The 20,350-nt window shown below is 53.4% G+C and overlaps 1 protein-coding gene across 1 annotated transcript in view; it reads left to right on the forward strand.

Annotated features, from left to right (window-relative positions):
* LOC140458870 (DNA repair protein XRCC1-like) overlaps positions 1-18,323 on the forward strand; it is a 30,775-nt gene extending 12,452 nt beyond the window's left edge. The window contains exons 5-10 of the mRNA XM_072553588.1: positions 1,472-1,552; positions 4,405-4,525; positions 6,269-6,414; positions 9,692-9,836; positions 15,214-15,472; positions 17,649-18,323. Of these exons, the coding sequence (XP_072409689.1) occupies positions 1,472-1,552; positions 4,405-4,525; positions 6,269-6,414; positions 9,692-9,836; positions 15,214-15,472; positions 17,649-17,769 (873 nt within the window). The 3' untranslated portion in view covers positions 17,770-18,323. The remainder of the gene's footprint in view (positions 1-1,471; positions 1,553-4,404; positions 4,526-6,268; positions 6,415-9,691; positions 9,837-15,213; positions 15,473-17,648) is intronic.
* The last annotated feature ends 2,027 nt before the right edge of the window (positions 18,324-20,350 follow it).

The raw sequence follows: 20,350 nt of genomic DNA on the forward strand, positions 1-20,350 counted from the left end.
CCCTCGCAGACAGATCGCAACCATTCTCCATCGAAAGGAGATTCCTCCTCTCGCATCACCCTCCCACACCTCTACACAGAATCTTGAGGCTGTGTCTCACCCCAAATGCTCCCAGTTGTGTGCAGTGGACTCGGCTTCGTCCATCTCGATTAGATTATCCCCTCAGTCCCTTTGCTCTGAAAAGAACTACTGCAATCACGTATTACGCCCCACCCCCCACCCCCACCCGGTTCACCAGGACAAAGCAGCTCCCGCACATTCCCACCCAACCCCCACCCCACCAACACTCAGTAACACCATCCCCTCCCTCCCCCCCACCCTCAGTAACAGCAGTGTGTACCATCCCCTCCCTCCCCCCACCGACGCTCAGTAACAGCAGTGTGTACCATCCCCTCCCTCCCCCCACTGACGCTCAGTAACAGCAGTGTGTACCATCCCCTCCCTCCCCCCCACCGACACTCAGTAACAGCAGTGTGTACCATCCCCTCCCTCACCCCACCGACCCTCAGTAACAGCAGTGTGTACCATCCCCTCCCTCCCCCCACCGACCCTCAGTAACAGCAGTGTGTACCATCCCCTCCCTCCCCCCACCGACGCTCAGTAACAGCAGTGTGTACCATCCCCTCCCTCCCCCCACCGACCCTCAGTAACAGCAGTGTGTACCATCCCCTCCCTCCCCCCACCGACGCTCAGTAACAGCAGTGTGTACCATCCCCTTCCTCCCCCCACCGACCCTCAGTAACAGCAGTGTGTACCATCCCCTCCCTCCCCCCACCGACCCTCAGTAACAGCAGTGTGTACCATCCCCTCCCTCCCCCCACCGACCCTCAGTAACTGCAGTGTATACCATCCCCTCCCTCCCCCCACCGACGCTCTGTAACTGCAGTGTGTACAATCTACAAGATGCACTACAGAAACTCACCAAAGACCCTCAGGCAGCACCTTCCAAACCCACGGCCACTTCCATCTAGAAGGACAAGGGGCAGCAGGTATATAGGAACACCACCCCCTGCAGCTTCCCTTCCACACACCTTCCCGGCTTGGAAATATATCGGCCGTTCCTTCCTGGGTCAGAATCCTGGAATTCCCTCCCTCAGGGACATTGTGGGGCTACCCACAGCACATGGACTGCAGCGGCTCAAGAAGGCAGCTCACCCCCACCTTCTCAACGGGGGCAACTAGGGACGGGGGGACAATAAATACTGGGCCCAGCCAGGGACCCCCACATTCCAATGAATGGTGGTTTCTGACCAGCCTCTGGGTGCTCCTGTAGCACACAGTTTCCCGAGCTGGTTCATTTGTGGGTCTGGGAGGGAAGCGGAGAAAGGAATTTCAGATCGGGGCAGCTTATTTCCTTCACGTGAAACAAGAGGCTACAATGAAATGGTGGCAAGCACAAGTTTGACGATTGTCCCATTGAATTGTGTTTACTTTTTAATTTTCATGTCTCTTTCCCCTCCCCCCGATGCAGAATTTAGCGTACGGCCTCTCGTTCATCAGATTTTACTCCTCTCCACAAGACATGGAGAAGTCAGCAGGATCCTCCTCACCGGTGAGTTTCGGGAGAAATGTGAGCCCTCTCCTCCTTCCCAGGTTCATTGATCAAGGACTTAGATTTGCATAGCGCCCTTCCAGTAGTCGGCATCCCATTATGCTTCACAGGAGCGACCATAGAATAAAATCTGGCGCAGAGCCATGGAAATCGGTGAAATGAAGCCTCAGTCAGTGTGGTCGGTTTATAAGGAACATCTTTCAGGATGGATTGAGAAAGAGGGAGGGAGAGAGAGAGAGGGAGGAGGTGGAAAGATTTTTGGAGGAATTCCAGGCCCTCAGGAAGCTGAAGGCATGACCATCAGCAAGAGCAGGGGGGTGGGGGGTGTGTGTTGCTTGCTTGAGTGGCTGGAATGGGAGGAGGGCAGGAGATTTTGCAGGGTTAGAGAGGATAGAAGACAAGGTGACAGTTAGGGAGGGGGTGTAGGGGGTTACAGAGATAGGGAGGGGGTGTAGGGGCTGGTGGGGGTTACAGAGATAGGGAGGGGGTGTAGGGGCTGGAGGGGGTTACAGAGATAGGGAGGGGTGTAGGGGCTGGAGGGGGTTACAGAGATAGGGAGGGGGTGTAGAGGCTGGAGGGGGTTACAGAGATAGGGAGGGGGTGTCGGGGCTGGAGGGGGTTACAGAGATAGGGAGGGGGTGTCGGGGCTGGAGGGGGTTACAGAGATAGGGAGGGGGTGTAGAGGCTGGAGGGGGTTACAGAGATAGGGAGGGGTGTAGGGGCTGGAGGGGGTTACAGAGATAGGGAGGGGCTGGAGGGGGTTACAGGGACAGGGAGGGGGTGTAGGGGCTGGAGGGGGTTACAGGGACAGGGAGGGGGTGTAGGGGCTGGAGGGGGGTTACAGAGATAGGGAGGGGGTGTAGAGGCTGGAGGGGGTTACAGAGATAGGGAGGGGGTGTAGAGGCTGGAGGGGGTTACAGAGATAGGGAGGGGTGTAGGGGCTGGAGGGGGTTACAGAGATAGGGAGGGGCTGGAGGGGGTTACAGGGACAGGGAGGGGGTGTAGGGGCTGGAGGGGGTTACAGGGACAGGGAGGGGCTGGAGGGGGGTTACAGAGATAGGGAGGGGGTGTAGAGGCTGGAGGGGGTTACAGAGATAGGGAGGGGCTGGAGGGGGTTACAGGGACAGGGAGGGGGTGTAGGGGCTGGAGGGGGTTACAGGGACAGGGAGGGGGTGTAGGGGCTGGAGGGGGTTACAGGGACAGGGAGGGGGTGTAGGGGCTGGAGGGGGTTACAGAGATAGGGAGGGGGTGTAGGGGCTGGAGGGGGTTACAGGGACAGGGAGGGGGTGTAGGGGCTGGAGGGGGTTACAGAGATAGGGAGGGGGTGTAGGGGCTGGAGGGGGTTACAGAGATAGGGAGGGGGTGTAGGGGCTGGAGGGGGTTACAGAGATAGGGAGGGGGTGTAGGGGCTGGAGGGGGTTATAGAGATAGGGAGGGGGTGTAGGGGCTGGAGGGGGTTACAGAGATAGGGAGGGGGTGTAGGGGCTGGAGGGGGTTACAGAGATAGGGAGGGGGTGTAGGGGCTGGAGGGGGTTACAGAGATAGGGAGGGGGTGTAGGGAAAGAGGAGGTTACAGAGATAGGGAGGGGGTGTAGGGGCTGGAGGGGGTTACAGAGATAGGGAGGGGGTGTAGGGGCTGGAGGGGGTTACAGAGATAGGGAGGGGTGTAGGGGCTGGAGCGGGTTACAGAGATAGGGAGGGGTGTAGGGGCTGGAGGGGGTTACAGAGATAGGGAGGGAGTGTAGGGGCTGGAGGGGGTTACAGAGATAGGGAGGGGTGTAGGGGCTGGAGGGGGTTACAGAGATAGGGAGGGGGTGTAGGGACTGCAGGGGGTTACAGAGATAGGGAGGGGTGTAGGGGCTGGAGGGGGTTACAGAGAAAGGGAGGGGTGTAGGGGCTGGAGGGGGTTACAGGGATAGGGAGGGGGTGTAGGGGCTGGAGGGGGTTACAGAGATAGGGAGGGGGTGTCGGGGCTGGAGGGGGTTACAGAGATAGGGAGGGGGTGTAGGGGCTGGAGGAGGTTACAGAGATAGGGAGGGGGTGTAGGGGCTGGAGGGGGTTACAGAGATAGGGAGGGGGTGTAGGGGCTGGAGGGGGTTACAGAGATAGGGAGGGGGTGTACGGGCTGGAGGCGGTTACAGAGATAGGGAGGGGGTGTAGGGGCTGGAGGCGGTTACAGAGATAGGGAGGGGGTGTAGGGGCTGGAGGCGGTTACAGAGATAGGGAGGGGGTGTAGGGGCTGGAGGAGGTTACAGAGATAGGGAGGGGGTGTAGGGGCTGGAGGGGGTTACAGAGATAGGGAGGGGGTGTAGGGGCTGGAGGGGGTTACAGAGATAGGGAGGGGGTGTAGGGGCTGGAGGGGGTTACAGAGATAGGGAAGGGGTGTCGGGGCTGGAGGGGGTTACAGAGATAGGGAGGGGGTGTAGGGGCTGGAGGGGGTTACAGAGATAGGGAGGGGGTGCAGGGGCTGCAGGGGGTTACAGAGATAGGGAGGGGGTGTAGGGGCTGGAGGGGGTTACAGAGATAGGGAGGGGGTGTAGGGGCTGGAGGGAGTTACAGAGATAGGGAGGGGGGTGTAGGGAAAGAGGAGGTTAGTGGTTGTTGTGGAGGAGGGAGAGTGATCTCCATGAACATCCCTCTTTGACAACTTTCTGGGTTCCCTGTGTTTCATATCTCCCTGTGTGATTCGGCGTGCTATTTGATCATTGCTGTTTGAAATGTTTTACGATGTCAAGGGTACGAGATAATGCAGATGGTTGTCTGGATCCCTCCCCTGTCCTTGGTTTAGAGACACATTGCTGAGCGAGCGTGCACTTCTGATTTTTAACTTTTGTACTTGGCTGTCTTCCCAGCAGAAGATCACCAAACTGGGTCAGTTTGTGGTGAAGGAGGAGGAAGGCAGCAACGATAACCTCAAGCCAGGCAGCCTGTTCTTCAGCCGGGCCAGCAGACCCCAGCTGAGCACGCCTGCAGGTCAGTATCTCCACAGCTCGGAGGGTGAGGCCGGGTGCACTGCTGGGATCGAAGGACGGACATCCCTTTGGAGATTGTGATTGTTGAGAATGACAGGTTTGTGGCTGGGATCGCAGCTCAGCCCTTTATTGTAGAAACGTCGTCTAACTATGAAGCAGAGTTTGTTGAAGCAGAACAGTACACTGGCTCCTCGCGACCTGCAAGTCCTTTCTCTTCCTCATAGACATGTCCAGTCTGATCACTTGGTCCCTTGGAATAGATAGGAGACCTATACAGGGGCGGTTTCTGGAGCAAGACTGTTCCTCTGTCCTGAGTGCAGAACGAGGATTTAGTGTACACTGTGGTCCGTAGAGACTGTTAAATGAGCACCACATTACATAGTTGACCCTAACTTTTCAAATGATGACAGAGGAAACGCATTCTCAAATCTGGCATTTGATTATCTGGATTTCAGATGATCCAAATAAGATGACAAGGTCACGATGCTTGGATAATATGTGTTATCCTACATTGGATTATCCAGCATTCGATGATCCGAACAAAATACTCCCAGGCTGTGTTGTTCAGATAATTGAGGTTCCTGCATAGTCCATTGCAGTAAACCACCGACAGGGTGTGTTTAAACAGTACACCGCAGTAAACCATCGACAGGGCGTGTTTAAACAGTACACCGCAGTAAACCATCGACAGGGCGTGTTTAAACAGTACACCGCAGTAAACCATCGACAGGGCGTGTTTAAACAGTACACCGCAGTAAACCATCGACAGGGCGTGTTTAAACAGTACACCGCAGTAAACCATCGACAGGGCGTGTTTAAACGGTACACCGCAGTAAACCATGTACAGGGCGTGTTTAAACAGTACACCGCAGTAAACCATCGACAGGGTGTGTTTAAACAGTACACCGCAGTAAACCATCGACAGGGCGTGTTTAAACAGTACACCGCAGTAAACCATCGACAGGGCGTGTTTAAACAGTACACCGCAGTAAACCATCGACAGGGCGTGTTTAAACAGTACACTGCAGTAAACCATCGACAGGGCGTGTTTAAACAGTACACCGCAGTAAACCATCGACAGGGCGTGTTTAAACAGTACACCCCAGTAAACCATCGACAGGGCGTGTTTAAACAGTACACCCCAGTAAACCATCGACAGGGCGTGTTTAAACAGTACACCGCAGTAAACCATTGACAGGGCGTGTTTAAACAGTACACTCCAGTAAACCATCGACAGGGCGTGTTTAAACAGTACACCGCAGTAAACCATCGACAGGGCGTGTTTAAACAGTACACCGCAGTAAACAATCGACAGGGCGTGTTTAAACAGTACACCTCAGTAAACTGTCTGCAGGGTCTTTTTGTGCAGTGATCCATAGCAATGTCGTCTGCTCAGTTTCTCTGTATAGCACCCCATAGCGAATCGAGGTCAATTGTAAACCATCGCAGTTTACTGAGTCTTTTTAGTCAGCAGACCCCAGCAGATAATCGAGGCTGCGTGAACTGCAGTCACCAGCTTGTGAGTCCCCCTCCTGCACCGTTGTGGCCCGGTGATACCTCCATCAAACCTGCAGTTTGTAGAAGATATCCCACACCTAATGTCGATCTCACAGTCACTTTCGATGTCACGATCCTGTTGGTTATGAGGATGCGAGTGGGACGGCCTCATCGTTTTGTCCCGTGTTGTGGACATCAGACCTGGTGCACACGGCCATCTGATTGTATTCCTCTCCTCCTTCTCCAGCCACGTCTACTCTGACAGTGAGCGACAAGCCCACGGGGAGCTACGCGGCAGCAGCTTTGGAGGCGAGCGGTGTCACATCTCCGAGCTCCTTGTCCACGGCAAAGGAGAAACCTGCGAGGCCCGGACCCAGCGCCCCCTCTGCAAAGGTACGCGGCTTACCACCACCACCACCACCTGCTCCTCCGACTGGCTCCCTGGCTCAAGCCCACTCACTCAGGGAAGGGCAGGTGGAAGGTGGGAGCTGTCAGGTCGACGCCAGCTCCAGATAATGAACGGTGCACTGAAGATGGTGCACCCTCTTGAGAGCTCACTCAGGCTTGGTGGAATTTGGGGCAGTGGGGGCTGGTCATGTGCACGATTATCCAGTCTCCATCTCTCTTTCTCTGCCGAAGAGATGCCTGGGGAGTGATCCGACTGATAGAAAGGTGTATCGAAGCAGTGTACCAAGCCGCAATGTTTCCAGGACCTCAACTAACTACTCTGTGGATCTTTTGAGGTGATGACTAAAACTGGAGGTCAGTGCTGGAATTGGCACCAGTCGGCTTAGAGAGGGCGTTAGCTGGTGTGTTAATTCAGGGAATCTCCCTTCCAGTACCAGTCGTACTTTTTTGTATCCTGAGCTATGGATAACGATAGCTGACGTTCCAACATCAAGGCTGGGTTTTTCCCCTTCCCGAGATTGCTGTGTCTCTCTCAGCGTTTGCAGGTCTTGTCATCTACCTGTTTGGCCCCTGTGCACCATCCCCCCTGTCAATGCAAGGTTACTGTGAATAAATCTCAAGTGCAGTCTGGGACAACTCCATCCCCACCCACCCACCCCTGGCAATAAACAAGAATGGGAAAACCACTCCCCTTGTAGCGATGAATAATCTGGATGTATTAAAGTCAGAAGCTGGATAAACAAACAGGGGGGAATGGAACAGCCACTCGGCAATACAGACTTTGAAACGTGGCGTGCTATTGAAGCTCTTCATCTCGCACTTATCTGGACCGATAGGGGTGGCACAGTGACTCAGTGGTTGGCACTGCTGCCTCACAGCGCTCGGGACCCAGGTTCGATTCCAGCCTCAGGCAACTGTCTGTGTGGAGTTTGTACATTCTCCCCGTGTCTGCGTGGGTTTCCTCCGAGCGGGTGCTCCACTTTCCTCCCACTGTCCAGTTTTGTGCGGGTTAGGGTGGATTGGCCACGCTAAATTGCCCAGTGTCCAGGGATGTGCAGGCTTGGTGCATTAGTCAGGGGAAGTGTAGAGTATTAGGGGAGGGGAATGGGTCTGGGTGGGATTCTCTTCAGAGGGTCGGTGTGGACTTGTTGGGCCGAATGGCCTGTTTCCACACTGTAGGGAATCCATTCTATCAAAAAAAATGAAAGAAGGCCAAACTCAAAAAGGGCTAAGCTTTTGTTTAAGTTCAGAAATGTATTGGGAAAAGTTGAAAGAGTGAAAGGGTACTGTTGGTTACCTGTAACGTACACAACACTGAGTTTTCATCGTTATTTTACACCGGTGTAGAGTACTGATTTCTTTTAAGCAAGTAACCCAAGTACATTCAAGGTTGAAATGTAGGTTTTTAAGGAATAAGAAAATCAAGGATTATGGGGAAAAGGCTGGAATGTGGAGCTGAGGAGTGGTCAGGTCAGATTATAGAGTGACTCTCTGTGACTCTCTGTGACTCTCTGTGACTCTCTGTAACTCTCTGACTCTGTAATACTCTGTAATGCTCTGAGTCTGTAATACTCTGTGACTCTCTGACTCTGTAATACTCTGTGACTCTCTGACTCTGTAATACTCTGTGACTCTCAGACTCTGTAATACTCTGTGACTCTCAGACTCTGTAATACTCTGTAACTCTCAGACTCTGTAATACTCTGTGACTCTCTGACTCTGTAATACTCTGTAACGCTCAGACTCTGTAATACTCTGTAACTCTCAGACTCTGTAATACTCTGTAACTCTCAGACTCTGTAATACTCTGTAACTCTCTGACTCTTGTGACTCTCTGTCACACCCTGAATCTCTGTGACTCTCAGACTCTGTAATACTCTGTAACGCTCTGACTCTTGTGACTCTCTGTCACACCCTGAATCTCTGTGACTCTCAGACTCTGTAATACTCTGTAACGCTCTGACTCTTGTGACTCTCTGTCACACCCTGAATCTCTGTGACTCTCAGACTCTGTAATACTCTGTAACGCTCTGACTCTTGTGACTCTCTGTCACACCCTGAATCTCTGTGACTCTCAGACTCTGTAATACTCTGTAACTCTCTGACTCTTGTGACTCTCTGTCACACCCTGAATCTCTGTGACTCTCAGACTCTGTAACTCTCTGACTCTTGTGACTCTCTGTGACACCCTGAATCTCTGTGACTCTCAGACTCTGTAATACTCTGTAACTCTCTGACTCTGTAATACTCTGTAACTCTCTGACTCTTGTGACTCTCTGTCACACCCTGAATCTCTGTGACTCTCAGACTCTGTAATACTCTGTAACGCTCTGACTCTTGTGACTCTCTGTCACACCCTGAATCTCTGTGACTCTCAGACTCTGTAATACTCTGTAACTCTCTGACTCTTGTGACTCTCTGTCACACCCTGAATCTCTGTGACTCTCAGACTCTGTAATACTCTGTAACGCTCTGACTCTTGTGACTCTCTGTCACACCCTGAATCTCTGTGACTCTCAGACTCTGTAATACTCTGTAACTCTCTGACTCTTGTGACTCTCTGTCACACCCTGAATCTCTGTGACTCTCAGACTCTGTAATACTCTGTAACTCTCTGACTCTTGTGACTCTCTGTCACACCCTGAATCTCTGTGACTCTCAGACTCTGTAATACTCTGTAACGCTCTGACTCTTGTGACTCTCTGTGACTCTCTGGCTCTGTCCGTGACACAATGAGTGATCTCGTTGGATGGCAGAACGGACTTGATGGGCTGAATGGCCTACTTCGGCTGTCTCGTCTTATGGACGGCAGCGTTTCAAGAAGGCACTGTCGCCTTGAGGACAGCCAGCGATGGGTAATAAATGCCAGTCTAGCCAGCGAAGCCCATCTGCTGTGAATTAAGCAAAAGGAGGGTACACTATCGTGTGCGCATACATGGAGAAACACGGCTGGGACACTGGATGTTTGTAGATACAGGGGCAGGCATATATAATTTTGCACTTTGTATATTTGCCAACCATCAAGCAAAGGATATGTGTCTACTTTGAGACTTTACGTTACAGAATCAGATTAGGCTTCTCCGGGACAGGAGAATAGCAGCGATTAGCTGGGCTGAATGGCCAGTCGCTGAACAGGCATTCAATGGTCATTTGGCCTGATAAGCTGAAAGGAAGGCAGTGTGACGGCCCTGGGTTGCTGGGGAATTGTGTACAATTGCCCGGGGAATTCAGGTGGTGAGCTGTCTCTGGATCTGCATTACAGCAACCGGCTCCAGGGAAAAGGAAGTTTGATTTTCCGAAGGAGAGGACGGGGAGCGTTCCTGTCAAAAAGGAGAGCCCCGGGGAAGGGCCTGAAGCGGCAAGCGAGAAAGTGAGCCCAACGCTGTCTGCAACGAAAAAGTTCAAAGGTATGCTGGTTACAACGTGGTTCACAAACTGACATTTGAGCTGTTGGGTGGAAGAGATGAAGTGTTGAAAGCAGAGCTCATCACATTACAACTTTACAAAATCCAAGGTCAACCACAATTAGAATTCCAGACAGCGCATTTTAGCAAGGACAAGGAGGTGTTCCGGAAGGTTTACCCCGGAAGGTTTTTGGAGGCAAGGGGTATAGATTCCAGGATAGCTTCAGGAAGCATGTGTTGTCCTGAGTCACTGAGGGATGGCATGGCAGAGGGGTATGGGCCCATAATGGGATTCCAATAAGAGAAACCTCCGATTGGCTGACGGTGTGAGGACAGTGTGGACTCAAGTGAAAGGTTTTGGGGCATGAGGTCTGTGGAGTAGGGGGAGGGAGGCAGCAACGGGGTGGGCTAGTGAGGAAGACCCTTTTTATGCAGCGGGAGAGACCCAATGCCCACAGGAAGGAGCCCCAAGAGGAGGTGGTGAGTGATGTCGCGTGGACATTGGACAGACCCCTGAAGGGATATGAACTCTCGGCGTTACACGGAGAGAGTGGGGGAAAATGGGGCTGGCTGGATTGATCCACAACGGAGTTGGCGTGGACTTGATGAGCTGAATAACCTGTGACTGTGCCAGTAATGACTGTCGCTGCCTTTAACAGGGAGCAAAGGAGAGAGATGATGTACCTGGGAAATGGTTGGGGCAAAGTGAGGGGCACACATAAACACTGAGGCCCAAAGAAAACTTGGTGGGTAGGAAATATAACACGGTCACGACCAGATACAGAAACAATAAGGCAGTTTCTCTCTCTCGAGCACCAGGAGTTGGGTGCGGTGCTCCAGTTGTACAGAGTCCTGGTTAGACCTCACCCAGAGTCACTGGGAGGAGCTCTGGTTTCCCATTTAGGAAGGAGATCCTGACCATTAGGGGGGGGATTGCAGTGTTGATTCACCAGATTGATCCTAGGGCTGTTAAATCACAAGGAGGGAGCCCACACACTGGGCTTTATATTCACTCAAATCCCTATAGTGTGGAAACAGGCCATTCAGCCCATACCCACCCTCCCAGAGACCATCACACCTAGATCCCACTACCCTGCCATGATATTCCTGTAACCCTGCATTCCACATGCTAATCCACCCTAACCTACACATCCCTGGGCACTATGGGACAATTTAGCATGGCCAATCCACCCTAACCTGCACATCCCTGGGGACTATGGGACAATTTCCCATGGCCAATCCACCCTAACCTACACATCCCAGGGCACTATGGGACAATTTAGCATGGCCAATCCACCCTAACCTACACATCCCTGGGCACTATGGGACAATTTAGCATGGCCAATCCACCCTAACCTGCACATCCCTGGGCACTATGGGACAATTTAGCATGGCCAATCCACCCTAACCTACACATCCCTGGGCACTATGGGATAATTTCCCATGGCCAATCCACCCTAACCTACACATCCCTGGGCACTATGGGATAATTTCCCATGGCCAATCCACCCTAACCTGCACATCCCTGGGCACTATGGGATAATTTCCCATGGCCAATCCACCCTAACCTGCACATCCCTGGGCACTATGGGACAATTTAGCATGGCCAATCCACCCTAACCTACACATCCCTGGGCACTATGGGATAATTTCCCATGGCCAATCCACCCTAACCTACACATCCCTGGGCACTATGGGATAATTTCCCATGGCCAATCCACCCTAACCTACACATCCCAGGGCACTATGGGACAATTTAGCATGGCCAATCCACCCTAACCTACACATCCCTGGGCACTATGGGACAATTTAGCATGGCCAATCCACCCTAACCTGCACATCCCTGGGCACTATGGGACAATTTAGCATGGCCAATCCACCCTAACCTACACATCCCTGGGCACTATGGGATAATTTCCCATGGCCAATCCACCCTAACCTACACATCCCTGGGCACTATGGGATAATTTCCCATGGCCAATCCACCCTAACCTGCACATCCCTGGGCACTATGGGATAATTTCCCATGGCCAATCCACCCTAACCTGCACATCCCTGGGCACTATGGGATAATTTCCCATGGCCAATCCACCCTAACCTGCACATCCCTGGACACTATGGGATAATTTAGCATGGCCAATCCACCCTAACCTGCGCATCTTTGGACTGTGGGAGAAAACCGGAGCACCCGGAGGAAACCCACGCAGACACGGGGAGAACGTGCAAACTCCACACAGTCAGTCGCCTGAGGCGGGAATTGAACCCGGGTCTCTGGCGTCGTGAGGCAGCAGTGCTAACCACTGAGCCACCGTGCCACACAATTTGGAGGGTGATGTCTGATTTGATTGTGCTTTCAGGATATTGAGGGGATTATGAGTTGATGGAGAGAAACAAATTCCACCGGGTGGGGGTTGACTCTGGGACTCGGAAACGTTCAGGCCAGAGCTTTGTGGGAGTGAAATTCAGAAACACTTCCCCCCCCACCCAGAGGTCAAGAAAAGGTTGTGCCTTGGCTCTTGATTGTGGATCAGCTGTTAATTATAGAGCTGTGAGATTGGCCGAAGGAAAAAAGATTGAGTGAGTTAAGGGATATCAAACAGTTCTCTGTGTGTGTGAGTTAGCTCAGTTGGCTGGATGGCTGATTTGTGATGCAGTGACACCAACAGTGAGCGTTCAAATCCTGCACCAACCGAGGTTTTTGGGAAGTGTGCTTCACCTCTCACCTGAGATGTTGGTGACCCTCGGGGTAAACTCCACATCAGTTGTCTCTCTTTCTCAAATGAGAGAGAGAGAGGGTGGTTGTGTCCTTGTGCAACCTCGCATTATGGAAAAATCATACTTTAGAAACAGTGCTTTGACTGTTGGCGATGTGATCGCCTCGCAGCCAACGCATGCTTTAAAAGTTCACACTTTAGGAACCGTGCCCCCAGTTTGTCAGTCGCTTGTGATAACGAAACGCACATTGTAGCAGAATGACCTGTGCAGGGACTTTGAATTCACCTTATACTGGGTAAAAAGAATCACTGGGACAGGGTAACGGGAGTAAGCCATTCAGCCCGTCGAGCCTGATCCTGCCTTCGATCCGAAGAGTTTTGTGCCCTTTGACCTACCCGTCCCCATGACCCTGTACTCCACTGGGAATCAGAAACCTTCCAAGTTCGACCTTAAACGTAGCTTCCACAGCCCTCTGCCGCCAAGAATTCCAAAGTGCGGAGGTGCCAGGGTTGGACTGGGCCGAACAAAGTCAGTCATCACACGACATCAGGTTACAGTCCAACAGGCTTATTTGAAATCACAAGCTTTCGTAGCGCTGCCTCCTCCTACGTCTGGCGAAGGAGCAGTGCTCTGAAAGCTTGGTGATAGATCGATACGTTTTGAGCTGTTTCCAAACATAGAGCCCGATAAACTGCTCCCCTCCAGGAAACGGAGAACATGGGAGGCATGGTCTCAGAGGAGGGGGGGGTTGGCCATTTTTTAAGCTGAGATGAGGAGAAACTCTTTCCTTTTGGAGGTTTGGGAAGCTCTGAAATTCTTTCTCCCAGCGGCTTGTAGCTTGTCCCTTGAGTATAGGTCAGACGGAGCGGCTCATGGTATCGGAGAGGTGAAAAGCCCCAGCCACCAAAGTATGGAATGGCAGAGCAGACTTGAGGGGCCCAAATGACCACCTCCTGCTCCTAATTGGATCCTCTTAACCGGCCTTTAAACGAACTTGCATTTCTGTAGCGCCTTTTGTCATCGCAGGGTGCTCCGCAATTCCTTGAAAGCCGGTGAAGTGCTTCAGGTCACGATGGTAACACAGGAAGCCTAGTAACCAATTTGCACACAGGAAGGTCTCCTCTGACAGTCCAGTGACAGCGAATGGGTAGGTTTTGTCTGGGAACCAAACGGTGTTTTTTTTTCCCAAAGTGTGAAATGATTGAAGCTTCACTGTTGGTTTAGGTCTATATTTATCAGCGGGTGATTGACAGAGGTTTGGGGGGGTGGGCAGGGGCAGGGGAGGGAGGAGGGGGAGGCGGTATGGTGAGAGTAGAGATTTCCAATATCAGTGCACATCTCTGATTAATTCATGGAGAGTGCGTGATGGGTGATGGACAGACATCAAATATGTGACAATACAGTTCCTAAAATAAGCAAGAACAAAACGAGCTATGAATTAAACATGGTGTGTAAGAGGCTGAGGGAAAGTAAGCTAAAGATGTGTCGCTTGTTTCTGCTCTGGGAATCTCATTCAATCTTCGTGTGTGTTTTAGTGAGTGTGTGGGTGTGTGTATGAGAGAGAGAGACTTAGTTGAATAATTCCTGCAATTCCTTGCTGTCTCAGTTTTCCGGCTTTGGGATCCTGTTCGGTAATGAAAGATTGCATTTCTCCGGGTGTCTGAAAGAGTTTCCTAACTCGTCAAATAAAGTCATTGTCGGAGGGTCAGTGCTGAGGGAGTGCCGCACTGTCGGAGGGTCAATGCTGAGGGAGTGCTGCACTGTCGGAGGGTCAGTGCTGAGGGAGTGGGCACGGGTCGGAGGGTCAGTGCTGAGGGAGTGCCGCACTGTCGGAGGGTCAGTGCTGAGGGAGTGGGCACTGTCGGAGGGTCGGTGCTGAGGGAGCGCCGCACTGTCGGAGGGTCAGTGCTGAGGGAGTGCCGCACTGTCGGAGGGTCAGTGCTGAGGGAGTGCCGCACTGTCGGAGGGTCGGTGCTGAGGGAGCGCCGTGCTGTCGGAGGGTCAGCGCTGAGGGAGTGCCGCACTGTCGGAGGGTCAGTGCTGAGGGAGTGCCGCACTGTCGGAGGGTCAGTGCTGAGGGAGAGCCGCACTGTCGGAGGGTCAGTGCTGAGGGAGGGCTGCACTGTCGGAGGGTCAGTGCTGAGGGAGTGCCGCACTGTCAGAGGGTCAGTGCTGAGGGAGCACCTCACTGTCGGAGGGTCGGTTTTGTAGAAATGCTGTAACTTCTATTCTAATAAGGCACAAAGGAGATAATTCCGGTAACAAGTACTTATCCCTGAGCCAATGTCATTGAGAAAGCAAATGATCTGGAACCATGTCTCCTTTGGAGAAATGTGAGAGAAACAGACATGCCCTCCAGAAAAAGAGAAGTGAGACCTGAGAGATTATCCTTTGTGGAAGCTTCCTGCGCGCAAATTGGGAGCTGCATTTGCTCTATGACAACCGTGACCTCAGTTCCAAACAACTAATCCCATTGGCTGGGTGGGTCAACCTGGGAATTGCTGAAATGTTGGAAGATGCTGGGCTGAATACAATTATATTTTCTTTCCTTTCTCTCTCTCTCTCTCTCTCTCTCTCTCCCCCTCTCTCCCCCCTTCACCCCCCCCCCCCTCCCCCCAACTCCCTCTCTCGTTTCTCCCTACCCACGATCCCATTTGGTTGACAGCTGAGCCCCCTGTGAACGCTGGGCCCCTCAGCCCCACACTGCCGGGTGTCTCCAGGAAAGCTGCCGGGTCCCTTCTGAAGAAGGGGAAGAAACATCGGGGAGCATCTGGCGAGCCGGTGGAGTTCCACCGTATCCTGGAGGGGACCGTCTTCGTTCTGAGCGGCTTCCAGAACCCGTTCCGCTCCGAGTTGCGGGACAAAGCTCTGGAAATGGGGGCCAAATACCGGAGTGACTGGTCAACCGACTGCACCCACCTCATGTAGGTAACCGGCAATGTCATTGCAGAGAGAGACAGCAGGAGGTGCCATTGAGACTCACTCAGCCTGTGACACAGGGACAGGAGGCCATTCAGCCCCCCCCTCTCCTCCAGCCTGTGACACAGGGACAGGAGGCCATTCAGCCCCCCTCCTCCTCCAGCCTGTTACACAGGAACAGGAGGCCATTCAGCCCCCCCCCCCCCAGCCTGTTACACAGGAACAGGAGGCCATTCAGTCCCCCCCACCCCAGCCTGTTACACAGGGACAGGAGGCCATTCAGCCCCCCCCCTCCAGCCTGTTACACAGGAACAGGAGGCCATTCAGCCCCCCCCCCCTCCAGCCTGTTACACAGGAACAGGAGGCCATTCAGTCCCCCCCCCCCCCCCCAGCCTGTTACACAGGAACAGGAGGCCATTCAGTCCCCCCCCCCCCCCCCAGCCTGTTACACAGGAACAGGAGGCCATTAAAAATGGAGTCTCCTGTTTGGAACGGAGAGGAGGGTGTTTTGCTTTCTGAGGGTTGACCGTCTTTGGACATCTCCAGAGAGTTGTGGAGGCTGAGCCATTGAAGCATTTTGTAAGGCAGAGGGAGATCTTGACGAATGGTGGAGCAGGTAGAGGGCCCGAATGGCCACCTTTTCTTCCTCCGCTGTCTGCCTGTATGTACGCGGTGTGAGAGAATGTCTAAACAGCTCTATTCCAAAAAAAAAACGGCAGTCGATAAGTTGCTGATGTTATATCTGTCCGATTTGTTCTTGTTAGCCCAAGGGAAACGAAATCGGGTCACAGATCCGCTATCATCCCGTTGAGAGGAAAGGGGGACAGGTTCGAGGGGCTGGTCGGCCTAGCCTGTTTCTCACCGTCGGTGAGGTGAGGTTGTTCAGAGTGCTGTGACAGTCCCGGGGAAGGTTGGATGCACAGACGTGGGACAGATAGTGTGAGGCCGATAGGCTCAAGGCAGAGAGCAACAGTAACCTGGAGACAGTGGGGACTACAAACGCTGGAACGTCTGAGTCGCTAAAGAGGGGAGCTGGAAAAGGTACAGCAAGTCAAGCAGCATCAGAGGAGCAGGAGAGACAGCGTTTTAGTTGGGGACCTGGTGGGTTGATCATGTTGTGTTCAGAGGCAGGCAGATCCTCAGTCTAGAGCCAGTTCCTGTTCTGATGTCCTCTCTGTCTCTATGTCTGTCTCTCTCTGTCTGTCTGTCTCTCTTCCCCCTCCCCCCCCCACCTCTCTTCCCCCCCCCCACCTCTCTCTCTTCCCCCCCCACCTCTCTCTTCCCCCCCCCACCTCTCTCTTCCCCCCCCCACCTCTCTCTTCCCCCCACCTCCCCCCCCACACAACCCACATAAACCCCAACTCTCTTCCCCCCCTCCTCTCTCTCTCTCCCCCCCTCCTCTCTCTTCTCCCCCCCTCCTCTCTCTTCTCCTCTCTTCCCCCCCCTCTCTCTTTCCCCCCCCCTCTCTCTTTCCCCCACCCTCTCTTTCCCCCCCCACCTCTCTCTTCACCCCCCACCTCTCTCTTCCCCCCCACCTCTCTCTTCCCCCCACCTCTCTCTTCCCCCCCACCTCTCTCTTCCCCCCCCACCTCTCTCTTCCCCCCCACCTCTCTCTTCCCCCCCCACCTCTCTTCCCCCCCACCTCTCTCTTCCCCCCCACCTCTCTCTTCCCCCCACCTCTCTCTTCCCCCCCTCCTCTCTCTTCCCCCCACCTCTCTCTTCCCCCCCACCTCTCTTCCCCCCCACCTCTCTCTCCCCCCCCACTCTCTTCCCCCCCACCTCTCTCTTTCCCCCCACCTCTCTCTTCTCCCCCCCACCCTCTCTCTTCCCCCCCACCTCTTCCCCCCCCACCTCTCTCTTCCCCCCCCCTCTTCCCCCCCACCTCTCTCTTTCCCCCCCACCCTCTCTCTTTCCTCCCCCCCACCTCTCTCTTTCCCCCCCCCACCTCTCTTTCCCCCCCACCTCTCTCTATCCCCCCCACCTCTCTCTTTCCCCCACCTCTCTCTTTCCCCCCCACCTCTCTCTTTCCCCCCCACCTCTCTCTTTCCCCCCCACCTCTCTCTTTCCCCCCCACCTCTCTTTCCCCCCCACCTCTCTCTTTCCCCCCCACCTCTCTCTCCTTCCCCCCCCCCCCCCCCCCCCCCCCCCAATCTCTCTGTCTCTCTCTGTCTCTCTCCACAGCTGTGCCTTTGCGAACACTCCCAAGTACACCCAGGTCAAGTCACAAGGCGGGTGTGTGGTCCGAAAGGATTGGATCTTGGACTGCCACAAGAAGAAGCAGAGGCTATCCCACAAGCGGTAAGTCTCTGGCTGAAACTCTATCCTTCGGGAAGGGGGTGGGGGGAGACCCCCCAGACCGAGGGGAGACACCGACAGTCGGCCGGAACCGACTCCGAGCTCCGTACGGAGGGAGGGAACACGAATGGGAAGCTGGGCGAAGGCAGGTGGGTTTTTGAAGAATTGAATAGAGACGTTTGGGACTCCCACTGGAGCTGCCACCATCACAGTAATACCACAAGAGACTGGTGTCTGCCGTCATCCCCCCCCCCACTCACCAGCAACAGGTGGGACGTTCAGACATCTTCCTGGAAATATTGACTTGGTTACTGTGCCCTTGAGCTGCTGCTGATCCGACTTTAGTTTCTGTTTAATGCCGTGGGTTTAGAGTCGAAGCAGTCCCAGCTCTGGGATGTTAAGGAGTTGCCGAATACCATACTACAAAGGAGCTTCCACCAGAACGGTGTGACCAGCTGCTGGTAAAGGGTCAGGAGTCATTAGCACGTCACCTGACCACGTTTCTCCGAGATCCTGAGGAGATTGCAGCTTTTGGAAGGCGGGAAGGTGCTGTGTTTGTAATCACTTTCTCTTTGATCTTCTCCTCCCCCCCCCCCTCCCACCCGCCTCTCTCCCAGTTTTGGAATCTTTCCCACTTCATCCCGACAGTTTTATCCCATTTCTTCTTTCACCCTCTCAGGCCGACCATTTTGTTGGTATTTTCTTGTCGTTTTGATTGTGGACTGAAACGGGGAAAAGGCTGGTTTAAAGCCAAGGGCCCCTCTGCATTTTATACAAAGCAGCTAACCGGGCACTGTCTTTGTAAGCGCTGTTTACACAGCTGCCTGAGCAGTATGGGAAACTTCCCAGGGGAGCCTGTGTGTAAATGGAGCTCTGGCTCGTCCATGGAGCAGTGACCAGACCAGCAATTGGGAGACACTCTCCCAGGGAGCTGAACGGATCACAGTGGGGATGGTTGAGGGAAAAACTCTGGATGGATCTGTGTCCTCTCTCTCTCTCTCTCTCTCTCTCTCTCTCTCTGTCCCTCACCTCTGTGTCCCTCGCCTCCGCATTCCCCCCATCTCTCTCTCTCTCTCTCTCTCTCTGACCCTTGCCTCTGTATTCTCCATGACACTCTCTCTCTCTCTCTCTCTCTCTCTCTCTCTCTGTTCCTGTCCCTGTGTCTGTCTGTGTTTCTCTCTCTCCCCCTCTCCCTTTCCCTAAGTTTGTCTGTCTGCCTCTGTCTGCGTGTTTATGTCCCTGTCTCTGTCTCTCTCTCTCTCTTTCCCCCTCTCTCTGTCTCTGTCTCTATGTCTGTGCATCCCTGTGTCAGTATCTCTCTCTCTCTCTCTCTCTGTCTTTGTGTTCTGGTCCCTCTCTCTCTCTCTCTCTCTCTCTCTCTGTCGTTGTGTTCTGGTCCCTCTCTCTCTCTCTGTCATTGTGTTCTGGTCCCTCTCTCTCTCTCTCTCTCTCTGTCGTTGTGTTCTGGTCCCTCTCTCTCTCTCTCTGTCATTGTGTTCTGGTCCCTCTCTCTCTCTCTCTCTCTCTGTCGTTGTGTTCTGGTCCCTCTCTCTCTCTCTCTGTCATTGTGTTCTGGTCTTTCTCTCTCTCTCTCTCTCTCTCTCTCTGTCATTGTGTTCTGGTCCCTCTCTCTCTCTCTCTCTCTCTCTGTCGTTGTGTTCTGGTCCCTCTCTCTCTCTCTGTCATTGTATTCTGGTCCCTCTCTCTCTCTCTCTGTCATTGTGTTCTGGTCCCTCTCTCTCTCTGTCGTTGTGTTCTGGTCCCTCTCTCTCTCTCTCTCTGTCGTTGTGTTCTGGTCCCTCTCTCCCTCTCTGTCTGTGCATCCCTGTGTCAGTCTCTCTCTCTCTCTCTCTGTCATTGTGTTCTGGTCTTTCTCTCTCTCTCTCTCTCTCTCTCTCTCTCTCTCTCTCTCTCTCTCTCTCTCTGTCATTGTGTTCTGGTCCCTCTCTCTCTCTCTGTCGTTGTGTTCTGGTCTCCCTCTCTCTCTCTCTCTCTCTCTCTCTCTGTCTTGTTTGTTCTTGTCTATGAATTGAGCTTTGTTTGCCGCCCCCTTGACACTCACCGACGCACTTCTCCATTTGCAGCTTCAAAGCATCCTCTGCTTTAATCACCCATGCCAGATGAACATTTTAAACACAGGTTCAGAAACGGCCTGGGTTTCAGGAGACAATGAGCCAAGCTGCGGTTTCCCATGGCGAGTGGGAGAAGCAGAGGTTTCGAGTGTCTGCTCTGAGCTGGGTATTGATATGCAATGAGCACCTGGCCCTACAGCGAAAGCAGAGCTCTCGAGGATTTTCTTCGTACGTCACCCCCACGAATCCAGTCCCCAAAATCAGAGCTGCCTTTTTAAACAAACAAAAACAAAAAAGTCCTGCTGTGACTTGAGTCAAAGCCGCGGCAAAACCATTAGTCTAAAATAAAATGCCATCCCGTTTTAGACTAACAGGTTTTGCATTGTGCTTGACACAACCTCACAGTTCTATTTAGCCAACCTGTGTATAGATTAGATTAGATTACATTACAGTGTGGAAACAGGCCCTTCGGCCCAACAAGTCCACACCGCCCCGCCGAAGCGCAACCCACCCATT

The sequence above is a fragment of the Chiloscyllium punctatum genome, chromosome 34, assembly GCF_047496795.1.
Source record: "Chiloscyllium punctatum isolate Juve2018m chromosome 34, sChiPun1.3, whole genome shotgun sequence".
In the NCBI taxonomy this organism is placed as follows: domain Eukaryota; kingdom Metazoa; phylum Chordata; class Chondrichthyes; order Orectolobiformes; family Hemiscylliidae; genus Chiloscyllium; species Chiloscyllium punctatum.